Genomic DNA, 27620 nt, shown 5'->3' with positions numbered 1-27620 from the left:
CGGTCAATGATTTTTTAGTCAATTGCTTTCTTCCTTAATAGGAGCGGTATGTTTGAAAGAGAGAGTTACATAAGATAAGAAGTTTGTGGAATGCCTGCCTTGCTTGATAGTGCAGAAAGGCTAAAAACAGCACATTGGGTCCTAGCACAGAAAAAATGCTCATCTTCTGGGTATAATGCTCCCTGAATATAGACTCCTCACCTTCTATCCACAGACTGTAAAAACAAACATCACACAATATTCCCTCTCTCCTGCTCCACCTTGTTCAATTGCTTTCCCACAAACGTGTACACACAGAATTGGAATTGAGAAGCTCATGTCACGCTAAGTTAGGGATGTAGTCTCTTGAAGGCTGTAGGTCTTAAGTGCAGTGCACATCTGGCTTCACTGTGTACATTGCGCTTTCCTGAAGTCACAGGCACTGGTGGCTTTGGCTAACACAAATAAGGTTGTCTAAACAGTCCAAATTCTATCAGTGTATGTTCTCAGTTCCTGCTTTAGAAGTTGACAGCAAAGAAAAATTTAGAAGCATGGTTAGGAATAGGAGTGGCCTGAGGTTTTTGTTGTTTTGTTGTTGCTTTTGTTTCTTAAGCTCAACCAAGGGAGAAACAAAACAGAACAAAACACCAACCAGGAAGCACACTGAAACATAGCACTAGGAATTCCAATGTGAATTTGAGGCCTTTGCCATGGTGACTTTGCCAAGATGAAATTCAGTCTTTTACTAGAAAGAGCAGAAGTTTTTGGAGTTTGTACAGGTTCCCCCCAAATTCTAATTCTGTCACTCCCTAGTTATCTGATTTCCAGCAAGATGGCTGATCTCTGTCATTTGCAAAATGGGGGTTATAATGCTTTACCTCAACTTGATGTTGTGCAAATTAAAACAAGATCACAAATACAAGGAGATGAAGCAGTGCAGACAACCAATCTGTTAGCTGCCAATTTTTTCTCTGCTAATGTATTATGAGTTGCCTTACTACCATGGTATGAAAAATACCAAAGAGAGATATTATTTTTAGCACCCATACCTTGAGAGTGAGGGAAACAGTGGTAAGTAGGCTTTTAATGATTGAGATTCTCCTTTTTCTCCTGTCCCCAGTTTAGTCATGGGCTGTGTTGTTTTGGTTAAAAACAAAGGGAAGTGCACAGAAATTGTTTATGGAAATTAGTGCCATTCCTAGGTCAAAAGCCCATTCCTCTGGTTATTGGGGAATAACTGATCTGGTGGCAAAGTGTTTATGTGAACAATATTAAAGAGAACATAAAAGACAATACCTGTAAGGTAATCCAGACATTCTAGCAATTTCTTCTCTCGGGAAAAATCTAAGGCAAAGGTGTCAAATGTGTCATTGAGGTTGATTTCAGGAATTAGAACCTGGGAGGATGCAGTTGCCATGGAGACTCTGTAACGTAAACAAAACAATGTTTTAGAAATGTCAAGATGACTTTCAACATCACTGCATAGAAATGAAAAAAAGGAAAAGAAATCTCTCTTAAAAAGTGCTTTCTTACACATGAGTTTTAAGAGGCATCTCAAAATGTCACAACACAGTAACATAAAACAAATGAATGCAAGCTTTAAAAAAAAGTAAAGGAATTGGAGAAAACAACCGACTTGCTTGCCCTCTTCCTTTTTACTATCAGAAAAAAAAATTCCCTGTGAAAGCAAAAGAATATTCATATATCATGTTGCTGTGTATTTAACAGTCTGGCCCGGTCACATCTAACCCCAGCAAGAAGCGCGTAGCTCCAGGCATTTCTTCACACATCTGTCTGGGAAACTGTTTGTTCCTTTCAGACACAACCCTGCTCCACTTCAAAGGGGAGTCTCCAAAATTTCAAACTGCATAAAAGGCAAAGTGAATATTAAAAAAGAATGTTTCCAGATATTGGGTTAGTTAAATCAATTACTAGCCCCTCTCTAAAATAAACATTAAAAAGGGAGTTTTTTGTCTGGCTCATTTTCTTTCTCTTTGTATTCATTTTCTTGCACCATATTCCCAGCAGATGCTGTGGAAAATATTCATGAGCTTTCTCACAAATTCCCCCACTGGATGTACTATTTCTTTTCTTCATTTAGGTTTTCTGGTTAGAGTTCTCATGTATAAACTAAAAAGCAAGGCACTGGTGTGTCTCAATCTCCTTCCATGTACTCTCAAGTTGATCTGGACGGTTCAGTTATTAATAATGAACACTTTGATTCAAAAATGCAAGTGATTCTCTTAAAAACAAGAGAATTGTGGCATGAAGCATACCATTTCTGAGCATAGCAAATGATGCTGGACTAGTAGTCTTGTTGAGTTTGGTATTTCGTTAAGTTCCATAAACAATACTCTTAAGAGCTATTATATGCAGAGTATTGTGTAGGGTGCTGGGGATTTTTGAGCAAAGAAACAACCTTGAAACAATTTAGTACTAAATCTAGTTACTTATTTTCTAATTAAGAAAATTGATGCTCATTTATACAAGGTCACAAAGCTAGCTGGCAGCAGCAAGGAGGAGAATTTCAGATCCGTACTCGTCTATTTCATCTAGAAAAATTTCAGGCCAGTTACTCCAAGGGTTATATGTCCTTTTGAGTCTCTTAATGGCTCTTAAAGCTTCGGATTTACAAATATAAAATATCTTGGCTCTAAAAATTACACCTGTGGGTGTATCTATACAACGAAATATTATTCAGCCATAAAAAGGGATGAAACACTGACACATGCTACAATGTGGATGAAGCCTAAAAACATTATGCTCTGTGAAAGAAGCTATCAAAAAGGCCACATATCGTATGATCCATTTGTATGAAATGTCCAAAAAAGGCAAAAATTCATAAAGACAGGGAGTAGATTGATGGTTGCTAGGGGCTAAGAGGGGAGGGGAGATGGGGAGTAACTGCTTAATGAGTATAAGGCTTACTTTTGGTATGATGGAAGTGTTTTGGAACTTGATGGAGGTGGTGGCTACACAACAATGTGAATGTTCTAAATGCCACGGAATCGTGCATTTCAAAATGGTTGTTTTTTTAGAAGTAGAGTCTCAGTATGTTGCCCAGGTTGGTCTTGAACTCCTGGGTCCAAACGATCACTCTTTGGGAGGCCTTGGCTTCCCAAAGTGCTGGGATTACAGGTATGAGCCACCACACCCAGCCTTAAAATGGTTAATTTTAGGTTGTGTAAATTTCACCCAGCTAAAAAAGAATATACCTTTAAAATGCTCAAAATTCATAGAAATACAGTTTCTATAGTTGTATTTCTGGCAGATTTTCAGTGTTATACAGGAGGGAAGGAGAAAGGCTAATCAACAATGCCATAAACGTCATAAACGTAATGATACTGGGATTGAAAGATGCAAGTGAAGAGGCATAAGCTCTGGAAACAAGCGTTTCAAGTGTTTGAATGAGGGTAGAGAATCTAACTGCATCTCCTGACCCTTTAACCAACAAGTAGTGAATAGCAGAGTTGAGTACTTTTGTTGACTAAATATTGCACCCTGGAGAATTGGGCTAATTAGTGTTACAAACAGCTACTAATTTAGACTGATGGATACAGAGATGGTTGCTAGGCATTTTTGACTGATGGTCAAGTTATACTTTTAAAATGCTTTCCTTGTGACCCATGAACACAAAAAGTCCTTAAACTTCATAGAGGTCCTAGGATCATTCTCAACACATATTTATGAAGTCCTTAAACTATGCTACATACCAAAGAGCCCAGAACATATACATCGATGCAGAAAAGTTAAAAGAAATGCTAAGGTGCCATTTGAACTCTTAAAAGATATTGCAAAGTGAAACGCCAATTAATTCTCTGTCATAATGTCCGGCAGGGAGAACTGCTCTGAGCTACTGGGAAACAAGCACTAAACTTGCAATTGCATTTCCCTGGCTTTAGCAGTTCCCCTGCCCAATGGCAGAAGCCTCTTTATTCAGGCTCATCCAAAATAGATTTTGTTCCCAATTTTCTCCTGGTTCCATGGTCTACAAACAATTAAATAAAACATTTTAAATCGAGTGACACTGTTAATAATGCCTACCATCTTGATGGTAGGAACTTTGTTACGTGGGAACCAAAAGGATCAAAGTTTCTAGCCTGGGAGCAAAGGCTGACAGCAAGAATCAGTGGAGATTACTGCAGTTTTTAACACCTACACATTTGTTTTTTGATGGAAGGAAAGATACCTATCTTTGGCTACAACTTCAAATTCCTAATTGGAGTGACAGGCAAGGGAAAATCTGCCAAACTCAACATTTTGGGCCATGTTTTTATTTCCCAAATCCTTATTGCCCATCTTCTGGCCTTTTGGATAAGTTGCCAAAATCCACTAGGGCTGTTAGTGCTATGCCACTTTCTCAACTTCTTGCTTTACAGCCATGTCTGGGACACATGGGGCCAGTTTTCCAGAAGGTGGACGTGTCTAGAGCTATGCTGCTCACAAGGCTTCTGCCAAACAATGTGCATCACCAAAGTAAAACCCAGTGAGGCCTCATAGTAACAAGATAGGTTTACTTTTGTCAGCCCAGGAATTCCCAAACACATTTGGCCTTGAAAACGTGCAGTTATCTTAATGCCTATGAACACCCTGCAGACATACTTCCAAAACCACTTATTAGATATGTTCTAATTCTTAGAACCAAGCAACATCTTTTCAGAATTGACAACTGGAGTTCTTGGCTTTGTATTCTGGAAAAGATCCTTGAACTGCCTATGGTAGTGAGGAACAGAAGAATCACCTTGAGGAGTCTGAGAACCTCCTAGGTGCTTTGAACAATAGGTACTATTCAGAGGGAATTTTCTTTTTTATCACCTTCTTGATACAGGTAAGTTACTGCTAAAAGTGATTTTAATTCTAGATCCTTCATAAGCAGTAGACCAACTTTCTTATGCCTGGACTTACTGAATAGTTTTGCTTATTTAACATAATGCTATAAAGGTGCATATACAATCACACCAAAGACGTATCTACTAGTGTAGCTTGAGAAGACAGTACATTATACATTTGCATTCATCTAGTGAGTGGGAAGGAGAATTAGTATTTGTTGCATGTTCACCTTGTGACAGAAACTAGGCTAATGTTTCTACTACATTATTGCATTTTATCCCCACAATAACCATCTTACGTAGGAATAATTGGTCCTGTTTTATAGATTTATGGATTCATTCATTCATTCACTCATTCATTCATGTCAGGCAGCTTGCAATGTGCTGGGGCTATAATGGTAAAAACAAGGTGACTAGGGTACCTGCCTACTTGGAGTATATGAGCAAAATTAGCCAGTGTCAATGAGCAGCCTCAATGCTATCTATAATTACTAAGCAATTAGCACAGAGCCAAACAATCGGTTCCAAAGCAAAAGCATCTCCTACAATGTAAAACTTGAGGCTCTCTCCCCTTTTGGAGTTGTTTGATGTTTCTGAAATGAAAAAATTTTTTTACAGTTTTGATTCAGCTTGTAGGAGGACATATCCACTTTAAGTGACTTAATGATGCAGAAAATCTCATCTAAGTCTCACTTTAAGAATGCCTGCAGGATTAAAAGTTTGTTCTGGGATTCACACCTAAATTGAAGAATAAAGATTGTTTGGAAGTATACAGGGGCCAAAGCTCAAGGCAGGCACAATAGGAGACAGAAGAAAGAAGTTATGTCCTAGAGAAGAATGTTAAGTGACAGGTTGATGAACAGGGGCAGGTAGACAGAGAGTAGCACCGGAAAAAAGACACACAAGGTGGGCTAGACTCACATGTTGAAACCTGAAACGTGAACACAGAGATCCAACTAACACTCATGGAGTAAGGAACTTAAAGCAATGTTATCACAACAGTGACAGCGATTCTGAAACCAATTTTTTTAAATAATTTTTTTTATTAGTAAAAACAATTCTTTTGTGGGTACATAGTTGGTGTATATATTTATGGAGTACATGAGATATTTTGATACAGGCATGCAATGTGAAATAAGCACATCATAGTAAATAAGGTAACAATACCCTCAAGCATTTATCCTTTGGGTTACAAACAATCCAGTTACATTTTTAAGTTTTTTTTTTAAACATACGATTAAGTTATTATTGACTATAGTCACCCTATTGTGCTACCAAATAGTAGGCCTTATTCATTCTTTCTTTTTTTCCCATTAACCATTCCCACCCACCCCCACTCCCACAACCCCCTACTACACTTCCCAGCCTCTGGTAACCGTCTTTCTACTCTCTATGCCCATGAGTTCAATCATTTTGATTTTTAGATTTCAAAAATAAGTGAGAGCATGCAATGTTTGTCTTTCTGTGCCTGGCTTATTTCACTTAATGATCTGCAGTTCCATCCATGTTGTTGCAAATAACTAGATCTCATCCTTTTTTATGGTTGAATAGTACTCCATTGTGTATATGTACCACATTTTCTTTATTCATTCATCTGTTGGTGGACACTTAGGTTGCTTCCAAATCTTAGCTATTGTAAAAGTGCTGCAACAAACACAGGAGTGAAGATATCTCTTCTACATACTGATTTCGTTTCTTTTTGGTGTGTATCTAGCAGTAGGATTGCTGGATTATACGGTAGCTTAAGATTTGTTTTTTTAAGGAACCTCCAAACTGTTCCTGAATCCAATTTTCTAAGTAGAAAATAGCTCAAAGAACCATAGTTAAAAAGTGGCAGTGCTAGGATTGGAACCCAGGTCTGCCAACTTCTAGTCTAAGCCCAGTGTCCTTTTTCTATATCCTAGCTGCTGGAAGGATAGAAAGGCTCAGGAATTAACCAAAAGGATTGACAAATAGTGATGGGAGGAGAGGGGATTGTAGAAACAGAGACAAGGCTCTTGGCAAATTTTTACAGGCTCTGTGAATTCAAACTTGACAGAAGCACATTCTTTGTAGAAAGAGAAATCAAAGTCATGTTCCTGCTCTTGATGAGTTGGGCTTGTTACAGAGAGAGCTGAATGGGAGCAGACACATGCCACTGGAACTGAGGAAGATTGTATGTGGGCATTCCCACACCTGTGCTATACTTCAGATGCATATCTTCTTTCAGCAATAACTATTATGGGGTCACATCGTCTCTGGTTACTAGGTAAGAATTTATTCATATGACACTTGGTCGAATCTTCAGGGATTGATGAGGAATGCAGTTCATAATAGCCATTTCATCTGGACATCTCAAAGTTCATAGATGGAGAAAAGTACTCTTGGATTCCGGTTGGAAACCATGACCTAAGTGTAAACGCTATCTATTAGTGTCCTGGGTACACTGGAGTATTAGCGCTATTTGCAGTTTTTAACTTTAGGGTGGATATTGAGCGACTGGATATGGCCCAGGGAAAATAAACACTTGAAACCAAGGAGTCAGGAGGAAAGAAATGGGCCTCTCAGAGTAAGGAGGAGAGCATCTTAAGTACATAACAGGGATGATAGCCAGCTGTTATCCATGTCTTTTAGAAGAGATAAGTATCTAATCAGCTACAAAAGGAATTTTCCTTCAATATAAGAAAGAATACAGTCAAGCTGGTTGGATAGTAGACCAGAGTTGTAAAAACACCGTACATTACTCTTTAAGAAGAGTGAAAATGGAGATGTCAATGATTACCTCCTCTATGCGATATTTTGAGAATTAGCACAAGTTTTCGAAGCAAGCAAGCACTCAATAAACGTTAGTTTCCTTTCTCTTTCTTTGAATAAATTTGAGTCGTAAGATGGCGAGTACTTTTTTTCCCTAGACCAGGGGTTGGCAAAGTACGGTCTACTGCCTGTTTTTGTAATGGTTTTCTTGGCACACAGCCACACCCATTTGTTTCTATATTATCTATGGCTGCTTTAGAGCTAGCTACAATGGCAGAGTTGAGTAGCTGTGACCAAGACCTTACAACCTGCCAAGCAGAAAAATATTTACTTGATGACCCTTTATAGAAAAAGTCTGCTGATCTTTGCTCTAGGATGAAGATCAGCATGGATGAGCTCTCTGAGGTCTCCTAGAGATAGGATTCTATTATTACTTTGGATAAAGGGCAGTTGACTCTGAAAATTAAAATGAATGAAGTCAATACCATTAGCATCAGTTAGAGATGTCATTTATGTGGCATTGGCTGTGCCTGGCCCAGCCTAGTGCTTCTCTTTGGATCCATTAGAATTGCTATAGGTGTTTGTGTCAGTGAAGATGAGTAATTTTTATGCCAATCAAGTATGTGTGCTGAGGAAATACTTATCCCTGCCAGTTTCACTGCTGAGCCAACTGTTCAGATAACATCACGTTACAGCTCCCTACCTGAGAATAAAGAGTATTTTAAAAGAAGGCCGTATGAGGTTGACACATTGGTCCTTTCTCTCCTGCGTGAGTCGGCCTTGACCTTTTCAGGTGAGGCCAAGCTCCTCAACCAAATGAAAATGGGCCTAACAGAGAACAACACCTGTGTGATTTTTTAAAAAAATAGATGAGCCCTGTGATGGAAGAAAAGATTCCCTTTAATGTTTTTCCCTTCATTTTGACTCTTTGTTATCAAGTGTACGATAACATCACATCTGAGAGTCACAATAAATGCTGTTTTTGTGCCATCATAAGCTCCCCCTCGTCCAAAAGCAGGTTGATTTTATTCTTTCTAACTGGTGGACTCTTGTTTCAAAGGCCTTGAACTCCAGACTCCAGGCTGTTACTGAAAGGGCTTTCACATGTCAAAAGGAAGCATCTTTAGCTGGAACAAAACAGCTCAAAGACTCTATTCTCTCTGGTACTGAGCCTTGAAAATGAAAATAAAAGCAAGGCGAGGGCAAGACCAACCAATTACACCGCAGATACAAGAGCCCAGCAGCCGGAGAAGTTCCCAGGGGCCCCTGCACTCACCTCTCGGTGATATTCTTAGCAGTCTGTAGGAAACGCGCATGATCATTCTCCTTCAGAGAGTGTTCTGCTTGGGAGATGAGTGATGCCGACCGCTCAATGCACTGTTTGCAGTTTGCAATCTGTTGAGCCAGTTTGCGAAGCCTCATCACCTTGAACAAAAGAGACATGGAGAGAGATGGTTACATGGGTGGTCTTGCTTAGTGAAAAGGCATCAGGCTGGATCCTTCATTTTGCTGTGTTATCCTTCCATAAAAGTTCAAAAAGTAGGCATAGAGATATATCAAAATATGGAAAGCTCCGTTTTGGGACTCTGATTTAGATATTCTTTATCTCATTGGAGAAGTGTTGCTAATTTGTTTTATGAGGAAACGCTGAATTGTGAATTGCTTCCCTGTTGATGGGAAAAAAAGGTGTTGCCCAGTGGCAACTTACAAAGGGTCACCAGACCTCTTCCCTGGACTATTCCACACAATGACTGCAAGACCGTAGGGAACACTGGAACTTTCTCTATCTCAGGTTTATCTTCTTTTCATCAAGAAGATAAAATATCTTTATAGGTGGTGAATCTATGGTTGAAGTAAAAACCATTTTCTAAAAAGTTTTTTGCAATTTGTGTAATAAAATCGGGAATGAAAAACATTAGGTGTTACTATTTCCCACACTACCTAAAACTCATGTGTTAAACTAACAGAAAGGGAGCATTTTTCCCATTGATTAATATTTTTCCTGTTGAGCAGATGAGAGAAAGCCAAAAAAAGCACAGCTGGGCCATTTCCCCTCACTGGGAACGTCATTTCCAGGCACTTTGTGCTTACTTGATAACTAGGAACTATTTTGATAAGCATTTCCCAGTTGGGATAAAAACGCATGATTGCTTCACAACCTCCATTCCAATTCCTGATTCTGTCTTGCTTGAAAATGTCCCTCAAACATAATTGACCATAACCTCCGGGGCAGGCCAAGATAAGTCCAAGGTAACCCACTTGACCGTTCGCTCTGGTGTTTGAAATGTGCTGTGAGATGAAGTCCTCTGGCCAGAAGCCAAGTTAAAATTAGACAGCTAATTGAAATTGCCGTGTGCCTAGTGCCCCCAACCACACACCCAGGGACAAGTTTCAGCCAGCTTTATGATAATTCTGGAATGGAAAATAGCCCTGGGTGAAAGGGTACGGAGGAGGCCAGTTAATCTGTCTTACTGACAAGGCTGGCTCAAGCTCCCTCCAGAATTCCTGCTAATTCCAAGAAATTCCTTCTTTCTCCAAGTCGTCATTACTATCCCTGTATAACTCTAATCTAAGAAAAGGAAGGAAGGAGATGTCAGAACTTGAGGCCTCTAAGGAACATCCAATTCCAAGTATGTACTATAGCAAACAAAGGAAATTCATACTGAATTAGAGGCAGCAGGTACAAAATTTCAGGCAAGGGTGAGAAAAATTCCTGAAAGAGTCAGAGAATGAAGTGTCAAAACTTTGGGGCAAATAATATATGATTGTGAGCCTGGTAAAAGACTTAATGCATTGTAATTATAGTTACTGTCCCCAGTGGATTAACTGTATTCATTAGTGGAATAAAATAACACTTATTTTACACCAAATAGAATTTGGCCTCTGGCATCATTCTATCTGGAGGCAAAGCTAAGGAAGGCATCCAGTGCAGTGCAGGATATTAGAACATGTTCATAAGAAACTGTGAGAGGAAGGAAAATTCCAGAAGGAAAACTAATTTACAGTCCATAGAACAAACCAAGTGAATGGAATATTTAATCACACAGCATAAAGAATCATTTAAATTACATGGCAGAATTGCAGATGTTTAATACAATTCCAACAAAAGAAAATAAGGTCAAAATATTCCTTTAGAATAACTTCATGACAACCACTTATCCTTTAGATGTGCCTATTAAAGACCACACACATTTCAAATGCGATGATGCTTGAACTCCAGTTTCTTTTCTTTTTCTATCATGATATTGAACATTAAAAGTGACATAACAGGAAAAAGAATAAAAGAGCTCTAAATCATGCAAAAATTAAAGCAAGACAAAATGAGAGTCTCCTGTGAAAATACTGGAATGTTCTACAGAGAACAATTTTGGGCATAATTTTAGTTATAGGTTAGTGGACAATTTCATCTGATACACCTGATTTGAGCTTTGCAAACCTAGTGTGTAAAAGAATCAGCTGGGGATCATTTTGAAAGAAAAACAATAGATGTTTGGGTTATCCTCCAATATTTGAGTTAAGGAGTTGTAATTCGAAGAGCAGGAGGAATTTGCATTTCAACAAGCAACAAATGTTTTTAAGCCTGCAGGTGATGAATCATTAGGACAGTCAGGACTAGCCTTTAAAAAACCAAATAGAAGAGGAGAAAAGCAAATAGCAGAGTGCATTCCTGGTAAAAAAGGCAAGTTGGGTTTTGTAAAACCTTTTGTGTGTGTGCATGCGTGCACGCTGTATTGTGATGTCATATGTATTTCTTACTGCGGGTTACAGTAAAAAAAAGAAAAAAGAAAAACACTGCTCTAAGTTAGGTATTCATAGGCTGTGATGTGTGGGCCAAATCAGCATACAGCCTGTTTGTGTAAATAAAGCTTTATTGGCACACTACCACACTTATTGGTTACACATAATCTATGGCTGCTTTCTTGTTACAATGTTGTGCAGAAGTGAGTTGCTGCAACAGAGACCGTATGGCAAAGCCTAAAATATTTATTATCTGGCCCTTGACAGAAAAGTGTGCTGACCCCTGGCTTAAATGATTACAGTCAGATGGCCCTGATTTGCAGCACACTCTGAAATACTGTCCTACTTGTTACAGCACTTCAAACTCAGACACCCAGCATGGAGCGAAGGACTTAGTTTTCCATTAGACAACACTTTTCAATGTATTATTTTTAAAAGCTGACAAGGTGAATAAAATTTGATGTTTAAAAAATATTAGATACTGACACATAAAAAGATTCTGTATATGTCTGCCTTAATGCTGCAGGGGAAATGTTTTCCAGTCAACTCTTCATTTTTCCTTTGGGAAGTGAGATTACCACATTGTAACTTTTGGAATTCACTCTGTACTCATCATGGAAATAGTTTGCCTGCTGGAATCTCCTTTTAGCAGGGACACAGGCATGTTTATATCATTTTATTTGCTGTTTATTATACCTTACACATTCTTTTAAAAGCCACTTTATTTTGCTCGAAATGCATTTTAAACACTTATTTTTATATAAATGCTTTTTATATGTATGTAGGATATACAGTCCAAAACAACTAGGTCCAAACAATGCATCCTCAATTCACACAAGTATCTCAACTGAAGATGAGCCCTGTTCTCACCATCTCTTTAAGGCCATGGAGAGCTCAACATTTAGTCCAAGTTAATTATCTTAAACTTTGAAGATTTAGTGTACGTAAAAGGCAGTGAAGAAAAGGGACCCTTATTTTGTTGAGCTTTGGCCTTCAGAAGTCTACCATAGATCTCTGTGTCTGAACATTAAATGAATGAATTCAATCTGGAGTTAGCTCTTTGTGTGTTGACATAAAACTTATCCCTGACTACTGAAAAAAAGAAGAAAATTCTTTCCCAGGGAGCCTCATGGCTTAAGACTCTCCAGTCCATCCACCTATAAAGGCTGTTGAGTTCATTTGTTTCAGAGAATGTACAATGGTCCAAGAGCAGGAATCATCAGTAGGTACTAACGCGTAATAACATCACCTGCTTGGTGACCTCCTCAATTGCAGAATTTTAGGTGAGTTTGACAGCTGGGTGACTAGTGTCAGAGATAGACAGGGGCAAAATAAGGCAGTTGATGAAACTCACTTTTGTGGTCTCCACAATTCTGCCTGGTTCTTGCTCCACCTGCCCACTTCCAATTGCTTGTCAGAAGGCCGCACCATCCCTTCTTTAGACTCAATGCCTTCAGTTGCCACTGCCACCCTGGGGTGCAGGGACCCAAGTCCCCCAGTGAAGCCCAAGTCCACACTTGCCCTCCCTGTCTGACACCTCAGATTTCCACGGGTTGGCATTCACAACCTTCCTCTTAAAAACAGGCCTCTGACACAATATGCCCTGGCTAGGGATTCGAGTCACTGTGAGTTTCAGGGTTTGGAATCAACTACTCCTTGGTCATGTGCCAAAGTACTAACTCAAGAGAAAAGGAGTGGGCTCTCATCTTTCCCAAGTAACAGCTACTTTCTAAGATTGCCTTCTGAGATAATGTTGCTGAGCAAACGCGTACTTTTTAAAAAGTGAAGCATTCCATACATACAAAAAATTTAAGAACATAATGAACTGTCCTGTACATAGTACCAGGTTTACTAAATCTCAGTATTTTCATCATATGAGCTTCAGAGTTTTCAAAAGGAAGTAAAAAAAGATTTTTTTTTTTTTTTTTTTTTTGAGACAGGGTCTTGCTCTGTCACCCAGGCTGGAGTGTAGTGGCATGATTATGGATCACTGCAGCTTTGACCTTCCAGGCTCAAGCAGTCCTCCCGCCTCAGCCTCCTGACTAGCTGAGACCACAAGTAAACCTCTCACTTTGGCCTCCCAAAGTGCTGGGATTATAGGCATGAGCCACCACAGCTGGTGGTAAAATATTATTGATAGCATTAAAGCCCCTGTGTGGCACTTTGTAATCTCACTCATGTCTCTCTCCAGAAGAAAAGACCTTCTTGAATTCAGAGCTAATCACTCCCAAACATGTTTATGTACACATACCTAAACAATGCATGGGATTTTTTGGTAGTTTGTTGCATTTTATATAATGCTTATCATTACATACAAATAATTATAAAACTTGCTTCTGTTTTTGTGATTTGTCCATGCTAATATGTATCACCCTAGTTCATTACTTTTAATTTCTGAAGACTTTTTCATTATGTAATACACAATTTATATGTCTAATAAACAGGTGAATTGAGATAGAATTTACATATAATAAACAGTACATAAAGTGTAAATTTGATAATTTTTCAAATATGTATGCACCCATGAAACAGTCACCACAGTCAAGATAATAAACATATATATCATGCCCCACAATTTCCTCCTGCCCCTTTGTAATTAACTACGCCCATCCTTTCCTGTCATCCCATCCCTAAAAGCAATCATTGATTTGCTTTTTGTGACTGTAGATTAGTAGAAAGTGCCGTTTCTCGAATTTCATATGAATGTACTCATACAGAATATACTACTTTCTGTCTGACTTCTTTCACGCACCCTAATTATACTGAGATCCATCCATGTTGTTGCATTTATACCTAGTGTAACTAGTTCATTCCTTTTTATTGACAAAGAGTATTTCATTGTATGATTATGACACAAATTGTTTACCCATTCATCTGTTGATGGACATTTGGGTCATTTCCAGTTTGGGGCTATCACAAGTAAAATTAACATGAAATTTCACCTACAAGTCTTTTTTTTTTTTTTTTTTTTTTTCTTTTTTGGACAGGGTCTCACTCTATCACCCAGGCTGGAGTGTAGTGGCACCATTTCGGCTCACTGCAACCTCCGCTTCCTGGGCTCAAGCGATTCTCCAGCCTCAGCCTCCTGTGTAGCTGGGATTACAGGAGTGAGCCACCAACACCTGGCTAATTTTTGTATTTTTTGTAGAGACAGGGTTTCACCATGTTGCCCACGCTGGTCTCAAACTCCTGAGCTCAAAGCAATCCGCCTGCCTCGGCCTCCCAAAGTGCTGGGATTACAGGTGTGAGCCACCGTGCCCAGTCTCACCTACAAGTTTTGTATGGACATAGCTTTTCTTTCTCTTGGTAAATACCTAAATGGCTGGATCATATGGTAAGTGTATGCTTACTTAAGAAACTGCCAGCTTTCCAGCATGTACTACTTTAATTCCCACCACCAGCAGTTTGTGAGAGCTCTGGTTCTTTCACATTCTTGCCAACACTTGGTATGCACCATCTTTTGAATTTTAATCATTCTAGTAGGTAGGTAGCAGTATCTCATTGAAATTTATTTTGCATTTCATTAATGACTAATGATACTGAACCATCTTTTCATGTGCTTATTTACTATCTGTGATGGTTAATACTGAGTGTCAACTTGATTGGACTGAAGGATGCAAGTATTGATCCTGGGTGTGTCTGTGAGGGTGTTGCCAAAGGACATTAACACTTGAGTCAGTGGGCTGGGGAAGGCAGATCCACCTTTAATAGGGTGGGCACCATCTAATCAGCTGCCAGCGAATATAAGCAGGCAGAGAAATATGAAAAGGCAAGACTGGCTTAGCCTCCCAGTCTGCATCTTTCTCCCATGCTGGATGCTTCCTGCCTTCGAACATTGGACTCCAAGTTCTTCAGTTTTGAGACTCAGATGGGCTCTCCTTGCTCCTCTAGCTTGCAGATAGCCTATTGTGGGAACTTGTGATCGCGTAAGTTAATATTTAATAAACTCCTCTCTCTCTCTATATATATATATCCTATTAGTTCTGTCCCTCTAGAGAACCCTGAGTAATACACCATCCACACCTCCTCTTTGGTAAAGTATTCAAATCTTTTATGCATTTTGGTGAAAGGCTTGTTTGTTTTCTTATTAGTGAGTTTTGAGAATTAGTTAGATATTCTGGATACAATTCTTTATTAAAATAAATAATTTGTAAATATTTTCTCCTAGTTTGTGGCTGGTCTTTTCATTCTCTTAACAGTGCATTTTTAAGAGGTTTTTAATTTTGATGAAACCTAACATACAACTATTTTATTTTATGGATAATGCTTTTGTCATTTGTGTGTAAAAAATTTTTGCCTAACCCAAGGTCAAGATTTCCTCCACGTTTTCTTCTAGAAGTTTTACAGCTTTTACCTTTTACATTTAGATATAGAATCAATTTTGAGTTAAGTTTTGTAAATAATGTGAAGTATGGATCAAACTTCATATTCTTACATATAGATATCCAATTGCTCCAGCACCAGTTACTAAAAAGACAATCCTTTCTCCACTGAAATTGCCTTTGCATCTTTGTTGAAAATCATTTGTCCATATATGTATGAATCTATTTCTCAAGTCTTTTTGCTGATCCTTTGATCTATTTGTCTATCTTCATGCAAATACCACATTATATTGATTTCTGAAGCCTTATAATAAATCTTGAAATCAGCTGATGTTAGTTCTCCAACTTTGTTGTTATTTTCAAAGTTTATTTTATTTATTTATTTATTTATTTTTTTGAGACAGAGTCTCTCTCTGTCGCCCAGGCTGGAGTGCAGTGGCGCGATCTCGGCTCACTGCAAGCTCCGTCTCCCGGGTTCACGCCATTCTCCTGCCTCAGCCTCCCGAGTAGCTGGGACTACAGGCACCCGCCACCATGCCTGGCTTATTTTTTGTATTTTTAGTAGAGATGAGTTTCACCATGTTAGGCAGGATGATCTCAATCTCCTGACCTCGTGATCCGCCCGCCTCGGCTTCCCAAAGTGCTGGGATTATAGGCGTGAGCCACCGCACCTGGCCTATTTTTCAAAGTTTTAAATGATTATGCTATATTCTTTGTATTCCAATATGAACTTTAGAATCAGCTTGTCAATTTCTATAAAATAACCTGCTGGAATTTTCATTGAGATTATGTTGACTCTACAGGTTGATGTGGAAAGAACAGAAATCATAACTGTTCTGAGTCTTTATCCCATAACATGATACATAGCTTCATTTTTTAGTCGTCTTTAATTTCTCTCAGCAATATTTTATAGTTTTCAAGGTCTTTCAAGTCTCACCCATCTTTTGTTAGATTTATCATTAAGTGTTTCATATTCGTGAAGCTGTTTTAAATGGAATTTCTTTTTTAAAATTTCAATTTTCAACTGTTACTAATATATTGAAATGAAATTCATTTTTGTATTGTGATCTTATTCTATGTCAAATGTTTCAGTCTTTGCTTTATGGTTCTGTTTTTTAAAAAATGTTTGCTCTAAAAAAAAAATCCCTCCTACTCTGGGATCATATGTGTGTTTTCTGTTAACGTGGTTCTGTTAACAGATATTCTGTAGTTGAGCCATCCTTGTGTTATAGGAATAAAGGCTATTTTGATGTTTTATGTTTTAATAAAACACTGATGGATTACATTTTATCATATTTTAAAAAATATTTTTGTGTCTATATTCATGAGTGATATTCTCTCAGTCTCGATTTTTTAATGTTGTATGTATTTGGTATCAAGAACATATACTCTACATAAAATGTCTTTTTCTATTTTCTGAAGTAGTTTATATGAGAATGAGATTATTAGTTCCTGGAACTTCTGTTAAAGTAAGCTATAGAACTATGGGGGGCTGGTGCCATTTTGGGACAGAAATGCAAGTTGAGGGACACTTTTAATGAATGATTAAATGTCTTCTGCTTTTAAATTTTTGGTTTATTCAGGTTTTCTACTACTTCTTTACCTAAGTTTTCAAATTATTGGCATGAAGACATTTACACAATTTTCTTATGTTTTAAAAAGTCTGTATTGTATTTATGACGTATTTGTTTATGTGGCCCCACATTCTTTTTTCCTTCATCGACCTTAACTACAGATTGGTATTTTTAATTATTTTTTACAAGTAAAACTCCTCCTGATTAAGGGCTGGCAAACTTTTCCTGTAGAGGACCAGATAGTCAATATTTTAGGCTTTGAAGACCACATACTGTCTCTGTCATACATATATTGTTTGTTTTTCTTTGCTTTTTTAACAACCTTTTAAAAATGGGGGTAAAGGCACTTTTTTACTCACAGATGTTTCAAAACTAGGCTGCGAGTTGTTCTTTGCTGACAGCTGTTCTTGTTTGTTTCCTGTTTTTCTCTCATTTACTTTTCTTCCTTTATTTCTTTCCTCTGCTTTCATTGGGTTTATCCGGTTGTGTTTTTTCTAGCTTTATTTGAAGGCTAATTTTTTACTTTTAGTATTATCTTTTTTTGGGTGGTGGGGGACAGGGTCTCGCCGCGTTGCCCTGGCTGGTCTTGAACTCCTGGACTCAAGCAATCCCCTCCTGCCTTGGCCTCCCAAAGTGTTGGGACTACAGGTGTGAGCTACTGTGCCCAGCCTCTTTTTCAAAAGAATTAAAGCCTGTAAGTTTGCCTTCAAATACTTTTTTGCTGCTTACTACTTATGATATATTATAGTTCTTTCACTGTGGTTTACTTCTACATTTAAAAAATATTACTGTGAAGATATATTTATATATGAATAGATTGTAGTTTCCAAAAACTGTAGAAACTATTATTTTATTGTTGATAATATCTAATGAGATACAGTGTGTGGTCTTAGAGGCAGGGTTCTATGGTATTCAGTTTTTGAAATTTGCTGAAATACTTGCTTTCAACCAAGTGTATGATTATTATTTTTAAAATGCCCCATGCGTAGGTTTTCATATATACTTTCCTATTTTTTGAGTTCAAACTCAGTGGGCATTTGCCAAACTTTCATGTCACTCAGACATAAAAGAATGCCTTTTGTGGCATTCCCAAGGTGGTGACCAAAACTCAGTTTCCAAATTTCCACTGCAGCTGAGTTTTCTTTCTAATTTCAATATCTACATTTTTCCCTCCGAATCTGCTAATTTGTCGCTTTCCTATATATTTTTTCTTATTTCATTTCCTTCTTTTGTAGCTTCACTTTTTTTGCTCTTTGAAAGAGAAGTTATTCCTTCATTTCTTTCTTTGAACATCTTAAGACTACTTCTTTTAAAGTCTTTTTCTTATTTTCCTATAAAGTTAATTTTATCTGGGGTAAGATAATGTTGTCTGCTGATTTTGCTGGCTGAATGTTTAGAAATTTAAGATTTCTTTATATACTTTGAAATTAAACTTAAGAGTTTCAGTTTTAAAGGGAAGTAATTTCTAATTCTTTCCTCTCTCACCCTCCTTGCTCAGCCTACCCTGCTCTGATAGTTTTCCAGTTGCCTTCACCTGGCCCTTGAGGTCATTATTCAGGAATTCCATCCTTATCTCTGTGCTCTTATTCTGTGTGGGTATCAGAAACAGTGCGAATACAGGCTTTAAGCTAACAATGTGACTTTGCTAAAAGCTATGATAGGAGGGAGAGGTTGGCAATACTTTTTGACTGAAGCATGAAGCCTTCTACAGCCCATGGCATCAAATAATGAGCCTGACTTCCATTCCTCATCCCATCTGGAGCACTTCTAGGTCCTTTCCCCAAAGCTTCAAGAACTATTTATCCACAGGAGTTGAAGCCGAAGCTACTTGGGCCTCTTCCAGACCAAATCCCAGTAGCCTGTATCCTCAGCCACCGTCATGGCTTTTCAGTTTTGTCTCATTTCTGGCCCGTGGAGATGTTTATCTTGTTTTTGGTCCAGCTATATCTCTTTGCTTTTGCATTTAATTATGTTCTTTATTACTGACATGTATTTGGAGTAGAACGAGTGCACCAAAGCATAAACTCCATGCATTACTATGGCTGGAACTTGGGGACACCTGAACTACTCTGATCTAGCTCATGAGAGAAACCCTGGTGGGGGGAAGTCCAAGCTAAGTAAGAGAAGGGAAGGCAAGCTAGCCAGGAAGTTGTGGTGGAGTGCCCTTGTAGGCTGAATAAGGACCCTCAATGCTGCCCACATCCTAATCTCAGGAATCTTTGAATATGTTACTTACATGGCAAAAGGGACTTTACAGACATGATTAAGGATCATGAGATAGGGATGTTACCCTGAATTATCCAGGTAATCCCAATGTAGTCACAAGGGTCCTTATAAGAGGAAGGCAGGAAGGCCTATGTCAGAGAAGACATGAGGATGGGAAGAGAGGTCAGATTGATGCAAAGAGACCATGAGCCAAAGAATGCAGGCTACCTGTAAGAGCTAGAAAAGGCAAGAAAAAATGGATTTTCTCCTAAAGCTTCCAGAAAGAAACAGCACTGCCAAAACCTTGACTGTCAATTTTGTTTAACCCAGTGAGATCGATTTTTGGATTTCCGAATTTCAGCACACTAAGATAATAAATCTATGTTGTCTCAAGCCACCAAGTTTATGGTTATTTGTTATTGCAGCCATAAGAAACTAATAAGAGTAAAGTGCAAAACCTCAATTGGAGAGGAAGAGGAAGTGCTTTTTTAAACAAAATTATTTGTTTATTTATTTATTTTTTACTTTGAGATCTATTGCATGGCATGGTAAAAACAGCAAATTAGTGATAACTTGTTGTACAGTTCAAAATCACTAAGCAAGTAAATTTCAAATGTTCTCACCACAAAAAAAGGCTTTGAGATGATGGATATGTTAATTAGCTTGATTTAGTTATTCCATATTTCATCCATAAATTGTAATATCACTTTGTACCCCATAAATATATATAACTGTTGGTCAATTTAAAATTAAAAATGAAAATAAACTAATATGTGTATTGAGAGCTAATCTCTGCATGCAACCATGTAAAGATAGCAAATTACCTTCTGTATGCATATGAATAATTACTTCTGACTGTACTTCAGGTGGCCATGTGTCTGAGAACCTGGAATATTTCTGGAATTAAGAGATGTGCATATGTGATGCACGATGGTGATGGAAGAGGAAATATATCCTGTAAGGATTCCAGATGGACACTTAGTGCTCTTCTAAATTGGACAATTAGTATGTGGGGAAAAGTAGCTTTTCAGCACATGTGAGTCCTTGGCCAGGGAATAATTTCATGTTAACCTGTTAATCTACCATACCAGCATCAATAACTATTTGATTTCACTATTTTTTCAGATCATTTAAATAATTTATGTGTATAAATATTTTGTAATCTATATAGACAGAGTAATCTAAAACATTGTACGGTATTAAAAGGTACCTGTCAAATTTTGTGGAAAACAGAGAAAACCACTTACATTAGCCATGGCTATCTCTGTGTTTCACTTAAAACTTGCTAGTATGTTTTAATTATACATATTTTGTTTTAAAGTACAGCTATGAACAATGATAGAAATGCATGAATTTATTGGATCATAAATAAATGCTTCTATTTTTAAAAATCCTTAGAAAAATTATCCTTGGCCAGGCACAGTAGCTCGTGCCTGTCATCCCAGCATTTTAGGAGGCAGAGGCAGGTGGCTTGCTTGAGCCCAGGAGTTCGAGACCAGCCTAGGCAACATGGTGAAACTCTGTCTCTACAAAACCTGCAAAAATTAGCCAGGTGTGGTGGCCCATGTCTGTAGTCCCAGCTACTCAGGAGTCTAAGGCAGGAGGATTGTTTGAGCCTGGGAGGTGGCAGTTGCAGTGAGCCATGATTGCGCCAGTGCACTCCAGCCTGGGTGACAGATAAAGATGGACGGAAGGAAGGAAGGAAGGAAGGAAGGAAGGAAGGAAGGAAGGGAGGGAGGGAGGGAGGGAGGGAGGGAGGGAAGGGAGAGAGGGAGGGAGGGAGGAAGGAAGGAAGGAAGGAAGGAAAAAAATTATCCTTGAATGTGGCAGAGAATTGGGTAAAATAAAAAGGATCATAAGTATTTCAATAAAAACATGACTAATTTTAAAATAGAATAAATTGATGGGTTCTAAAGTGACCAACAGTTTGTGAATGAATTTTGAATAAATAGGAAACTGGCTATAAAGAATGTATGTCAATTTCTCTTAAAAACATAGTTTGCTATGGAACAATAGGAAATTAAAACACAGAAACATTAGAAAAGAAGTACTACTATTACTATATCTGCAAAGGAGTATATGATATAGTGAAACCACAGGGGTTTTGGGACCATGAAGTTATATCTGTATACATTTCCTCAAAAACATGGGAAAGTACTTCATAATTTCTATAAAGTCAGATTCATTTTTAATTTATGTAATGCTATGCTAGTTGCGAGGATATCACAATGAATACAAAATGAACTCTGCCTCCACAGAACCCACCTTCTCATAGACAAGTGAGATAGAAAACAATGGCTATGATAGACAAGACCATTATGCTACCTCCTGGCACTGGGCAATGGAGCAGCCCTTGTATCACAGGTCTTCACAGGAGACCACAGTACAAAGAAAAGGATGGAGAAAAAACCGCCAAGCAAAGGCATTTTAACTAAGTCTTAAAGACTTAAGAGGGAATTATAGAATGTATAGAAAAAGAGGGTTCTCAACATTTCCAAAGCCCCTGGAATATATTAGGATTTATTTTCTTCAGGTATGGAATATGCATCTTCTGCCCTAGAAATCATACCTTCCCTTCTTTGATCTTGGTTCCAATAATTTGTCGTCTTTGCTGAATGATCTCAATGAGAAGATCACACTCCTCTGTCAATTTGGCTTCTTGACGTGATGCATTGACCTACAGGATAAGTACAATGGTAAGTGTTAATTTGGCCTTTGTTTTCAGTTAAATGCTATTTTTAATGTACACTAGGATGCTTCTAGTAATCTCTGAAAAGATATTTTAAATGTTAACTCTTTGATTATGCAGGGATGGCAAATATAGGACTTACATGGCCACTTCCTATCTTGCATCCTTGGAAAACATTATTATCCAGTGACAGCAGTCTTTTGTACTAAGCCAGACTCAGCTGCAGAATCTTTAACATAACATGTACATAGCCATTACCAATTAGTTGGAAATTGATGTGTCATGTGAAATATATTTGCAATTCCTGCTTTTATACTTTAAAAAAGTATCAAATTTTTCCTGTTAAACATAAAAAATGTAAGTTAAAAAAACACCAATATTATTCTTTTTTTTTTTTTTTTTTTTTTTTTTTTTTGAGACGGAGTCTTGCTCTGTCACCCAGGCTGGAGTGCAGTGGCCGGATCTCAGCTCACTGCAAGCTCCGCCTCCTGGGTTTACGCCATTCTCCTGCCTCAGCCTCCCGAGTAGCTGGGACTACAGGCGCCCGCCACCTCGCCCGGCTAGTTTTTGTATTTTTTAGTAGAGACGGGGTTTCACCATGTTAGCCAGGATGGTCTCGATCTCCTGACCTGGTGATCCGCCCATCTTGGCCTCCCAAAGTGCTGGGATTACAGGCTTGAGCCACCGTGCCCGGCCCCAATATTATTCTTTTATGGAGGACAGATTACTATCAATCTCTTTGAGACAAATTTTCCATAAGCAATGTAGCAAGCCTGTATCCATTTAACATTTCTTTCAAATACAAACATCAATTTTGTATCTAATCATTATAAAACATAAAAAGCACCAAAAGATGGTTCAATAGTTTATTAATCTTATGACATAATTTAAAATTATACTCCTAGTATACTTCTGAAAGATCAAGGTTCTACAATGAAAGAATACCATTCACGTGGAAAGGTGGATCATTACAGAGTGGCTTGTATTTGAAGTTTTTGTGACTCGTATGCAAGGGAGGCTTACAATTAGCTCATTCTTGGCAACTAGGCCTGGGAAATACTCTGCACATGCTATTTCCTCCATCTCATGACAATTCTGAAATGCTTATTCACAAACAGAAACCCAGAAACCACAGCTGTGTGAGATGGAGATAGCAGGCATGAGGTTTATTATTTTAACACAGCCGCAGGAGAAGTTGCAATGTTACAAAGAATGACAATGGCATTGATTATTCTAGCATATCTCAGGGAGGAGACATGGCCCAGTCCCTAGCCTTTTTGATTTGGACGACTTTAACTGGAGTAATTTCATTCTCTATGAATGAGATAAACTGGAAGTAGGGTCATGAGTTCAAGATAAAAATCCACTGATGGCTGTTCACAGAAATCATGTCCTGTTTCCAGAGGCCCAGGATTCCTTGAATTTTATTTGTGATCATTGTTCAGACACAACACAGAGATCACTCAAGACATCTTATTGAGAAGATGATGGTCATTGGCCATTTGCAGTAAACCATGAGATTATGTCCTGCATCAGTTTAGCAGACAGAGTTATTTGCTAAGTATTTGTTTAATGAACAAAGAAAAAAATTAAAAATGCATTGACTGAGAAGTACAAATGTAGAACTCAGGCTAATATTTCAAGGAGGATAATCATTAGGCTTCATTTCTCTTATCGTTCTTTTATGTCATCATTTCTAGTTCCCCTTGAGGTTTCTCAAATAAATTTAGCTGTCTATTGACATATTTTCTTGAAACTTTCACTCAGTAAATTTCTTGTGTTTCCTTTTGACCTCCGACTGAATTTAATAACTAACTACAACTGAGTTATGAAAAGGATGGGACCATATTGATAACATGAGCACATTATGATGGAGGAAGTAAAATTTCTAGAAAGTAGCACTGACAAAGCTTCTTTGCCTGACCAAACTTTAGTCTTGAACTTTCTCCTGGGCCCTTCTGTGCACTTCCTTGTAAACCAGTTTTAGCAAGAACCCTGCTGAGTTGGTTTAGCCAGAATACTCCATCTCCATATCTGATCACTCTCAGTATCTGATTGGGTTCTTCATCCTTCACCATGCCCCGGGGAATGTCTGATCAATTTGGCCTACCTTCAGCAAGAATCCTTTTAGATCGGTTTAACCAGAATCCCCCTTACCCCTGATGTTTCCTCTTAGTAATTTTCCATCCACTTACCACCACCCTGCTTCTTGGCTGTAAATCCCCACTGGTCCACATGATACTGGGAGTTGAGTCCCATTCTATACTGAGGTCTTTTTCCCCTTACTACAATAGTCCTGAATAAAATCTGTTTTTACAGCTTTAAGTACTGTCCAGCTCTGGTTTTTCTTTGTCAGACCCCAGACTTGAAAAGTATCTACTAGAAATAAACCCGAAGAGCTAAGTTGTACTTGAAAATACCAGGTAAATCTGATAGAATGTAAACTCCATATGCGCAGGGATCTTCAGCTGTTGTATTAAATAAGGTATCTATCCCAAGCACCTGGTGCTATGTCTGGCACAAAATAGGCATTCAAAAAATATTTGTTGAATAAATAAATAGGGAAATTGACCTTCCAAGAAGAGACAGGGCAAAAACGTAACGGAGCAAGTAGTTATTACTAGTAATCACTCGATATGCAGGTAATGGATGGGTTTCCAAGGACTGTGTAGACACAGAATTATGTCCTAAGGATTGTTTTATTTGAGGGAGAGGGAGGAAAGGAGTTGATTTTTTTTGAGACAGGGTCTTGCTCTTTCTCTGTCACCCAGGCTGGAGTGCACTAGTGCCATCACGGCTCACTGCATCCTCGACCTCTCGGGCTCAAGCAATCCTCCCCCTTCAGTCTCCTGAATAGCTGAATAGCTGGGACTATAGGCATATGCCATGACTCCCGGCTAAATTTTTAAAAAATGTATTTTTTTGTAGAGACGAGGTCTTGCTATGTTGCCAGGCTAGTCTCAAACTCCTGGGCTCAAGTGATCCTCCCACCTTGGCCTCTTAAAAGTGCTGGGATTACAGGTGTGTGCCACCATACCTGGCCAGGAATTGATTTTTTTTTTTTTTTTTTTTTTTGAGACGGAGTCTTGCTCTGTCTCCCGGGCTGGAGTGCAGTGGCCAGATCTCAGCTCACTGCAACCTCCGCCTCCCGGGTTTACGCCATTCTCCTGCCTCAGCCTCCCGAGTAGCTGGGACTACAGGCGCCCGCCACCTTGCCCGGCTAGTTTTTTGTATTTTTTAGTAGAGACGGGGTTTCACAGTGTTAGCCAGGATGGTCTCGATCTCCTGACCTCGTGATCCGCCCGTCTCGGCCTCCCAAAGTGCTGGGATTACAGGCTTGAGCCACCGCGCCCGGCCAGGAATTGATTTTTTAAAACTGCCTTATTGGAATATATTTCACATATCATAAAATTTGTCCATTTAAAATGTGCAGTTTTGTGGTTTTTCGTGTATTCACAGATGATTTCATGTGCAACTGTCATCATAATCTAAGCCTAAAACATTTTCAGTGCCCAGAAAAGAAACCCATAATGTGTGCAGTCACTCCACATTTTCCCTACCTGCCCCAGCTCCAGCCCGAGGCAACCACTAGTCTACTTTCTGTCTCTTTATGGATTTGCCTGTTCTGGACATTTCATACAAATGGAATAAAATAATACATAATCCTTTTTGTTTCGCTTCTTTCACTTAGCATAATGTTTTCAAGGTTCATCTATGTGGTAGCATTTATCAGTACTTCATTCCCTTCTATGCCAAATAATATTTCATTGTATGAATAGACCACTTTTTGTTTATCTATTCTTTAACAGATGCACACTGATGTTTCTAGTTTTGGTTTGCTATAAATAATATTGATATGAACATTTATGTACAAGTTTTTGTGTGCCAATATATATTCATTTTTCTTTGATATAGGGGTAGAATTGCTGGGTCGCATAACTGTTTAATGTTTTAAGGAACTACCAAGCTATTGTTCAAAGTGGCTATTTTATATTCCCATCATAAATACATGAGGGTTTCAATTTCTCCACATCCTTGTTAATGCTTGTTACTGTCTGTCTTTTTAATTTTATTCATCCTAGTGGGTGTAAAGTAGTATCTCACTGTGGTTTTGACTTACCTTTTCCTGACGGCTAATGATGCTGACCATCTTTTCATGTACTTACTGGACAGCTGTGTATCTACGTTGGAGATATGACTATTTGGATCTTTTGCTCCTTTTGTAATTGGGTCATTTGTCTTTTAATTACTAGATTGTATTATTTCTTTACATATTCAGAATACAAGTCCCTTATCAAATATCTGATTTGCAAATATTACCTCCTGTTTTGTGGGTTATCTTTGCATTTTCTTTATGATACCCTTTAAAGCACAAAACATTTTTAAATTTTAATGAAGTTCAATTTATCTACTTTTCTATTGTTACTTGTGCTTTTGTTGTTGTACCTAAGAAACCATTGCCTATCCCAAGGTCATGAAGACTTACTGTTCTGTTTTCCTCTGTAAGTTTTATATTTTATATTTAGGTCTATGAGCCATTTTGAGGTCAGTTTTGTGTATGGTGTGAGGGTAGGCTTCTGACTTTATTCTTTTGCTTTGGATAGCCAGTTGTCTCAGCACAATTTTTTGAAAGACTATTCTTTCTTTCATTGAAGTGTCTGAGAACCTTTGTCGAAAATCAATTGACCACATTGTGAGGTACAATAAAACAAGTTAAATACTATTCTATATTTCAAAGATTTTTCTACTACAAAGAAGTTTTCCACAGTTTTGATGTTTCATGTGTCACTTAAACAAAGAATTAATGATTTGATTGGACTTTCTCATTAATTCCTATTAGTTCAAATATGGCAGGGTTTACTGGTTACTTGCAGTTATGTTCTGGTGTTTCTAGTTCCCAGGTTTGGTTTGGAAGCTAGCAGCTCCTGGTTATGATTTTTGCTTTCATTTCTGATTCACATCTTTTGATTCAGAAATCACTGTGGCTGATGGAAGTGCTCTGAGGAGCGCCAATCTAAGGATGCAGAAAACAAGTTCAAACTCTTCTTTCCAGTACTCACACTTCCACTTTTGTGCCATCAGTCTCCTCCTTGACCCCTAAACTAAGGGGAAGGGTGACATGAAGATCATTAGGAATGATGCCCAGTGGTGGGTAATTACTGTCTCCTGCCTTTGGACCACACTGGAAATGGGGCACTTGACTTCTCAGGACAAAATACAGTTTAAAATTAGGCCTTTCTGGCCGGGCGCGGTGGCTCATGCCTGTAATGCCAGCACTTTGGGAGGCAAAGGCCGGCAGGTCACGAGGTCAGGAGATTGAAACTATCCTGGCCAACATGATGAAACCCCAACTCTACTAAAAATACAAAAATTAGTTGGGTGTGGTAGTGCATGCCTATAATCCCAGCTACTTGGGAGGCTGAGGCAGGAGAATCGCTTGAACCCAGGAGTCGGAGGTTGCAGTGAGCCAAGATCTCAGGCCAGGCTCCTCGATACTATGGTTTTTTCTCACCTCAAGTACACTCATAAGCAAATATCACATCAGCCCACC

The 27620-nt window shown here is 38.4% G+C and overlaps 1 protein-coding gene across 6 annotated transcripts in view; it reads right to left on the bottom strand.

The window, feature by feature from the left end:
- The window catches only part of MID1 (midline 1), a 385559-nt gene that overhangs the window by 37932 nt on the left and 320007 nt on the right, over positions 1 to 27620 (bottom strand). For all 6 annotated transcript variants that reach the window (XM_011950898.1, XM_011950894.1, XM_011950895.1 and 3 more), the window contains 3 exons: positions 21950 to 22057; positions 8818 to 8966; positions 1276 to 1403 (listed from right to left, as the gene is read on the bottom strand). In XM_011950898.1, coding sequence (XP_011806288.1) covers positions 1276 to 1403; positions 8818 to 8966; positions 21950 to 22057 — 385 coding nt within the window. The remainder of the gene's footprint in view (positions 1 to 1275; positions 1404 to 8817; positions 8967 to 21949; positions 22058 to 27620) is intronic.

This window comes from Colobus angolensis, unplaced genomic scaffold (assembly GCF_000951035.1).
Source record: "Colobus angolensis palliatus isolate OR3802 unplaced genomic scaffold, Cang.pa_1.0 Scaffold310, whole genome shotgun sequence".
In the NCBI taxonomy this organism is placed as follows: Eukaryota; Metazoa; Chordata; class Mammalia; order Primates; family Cercopithecidae; genus Colobus; species Colobus angolensis.
Note: the sequence above shows the minus strand (reverse complement) of the source record. Positions and strands in the feature narration are given on the sequence as shown.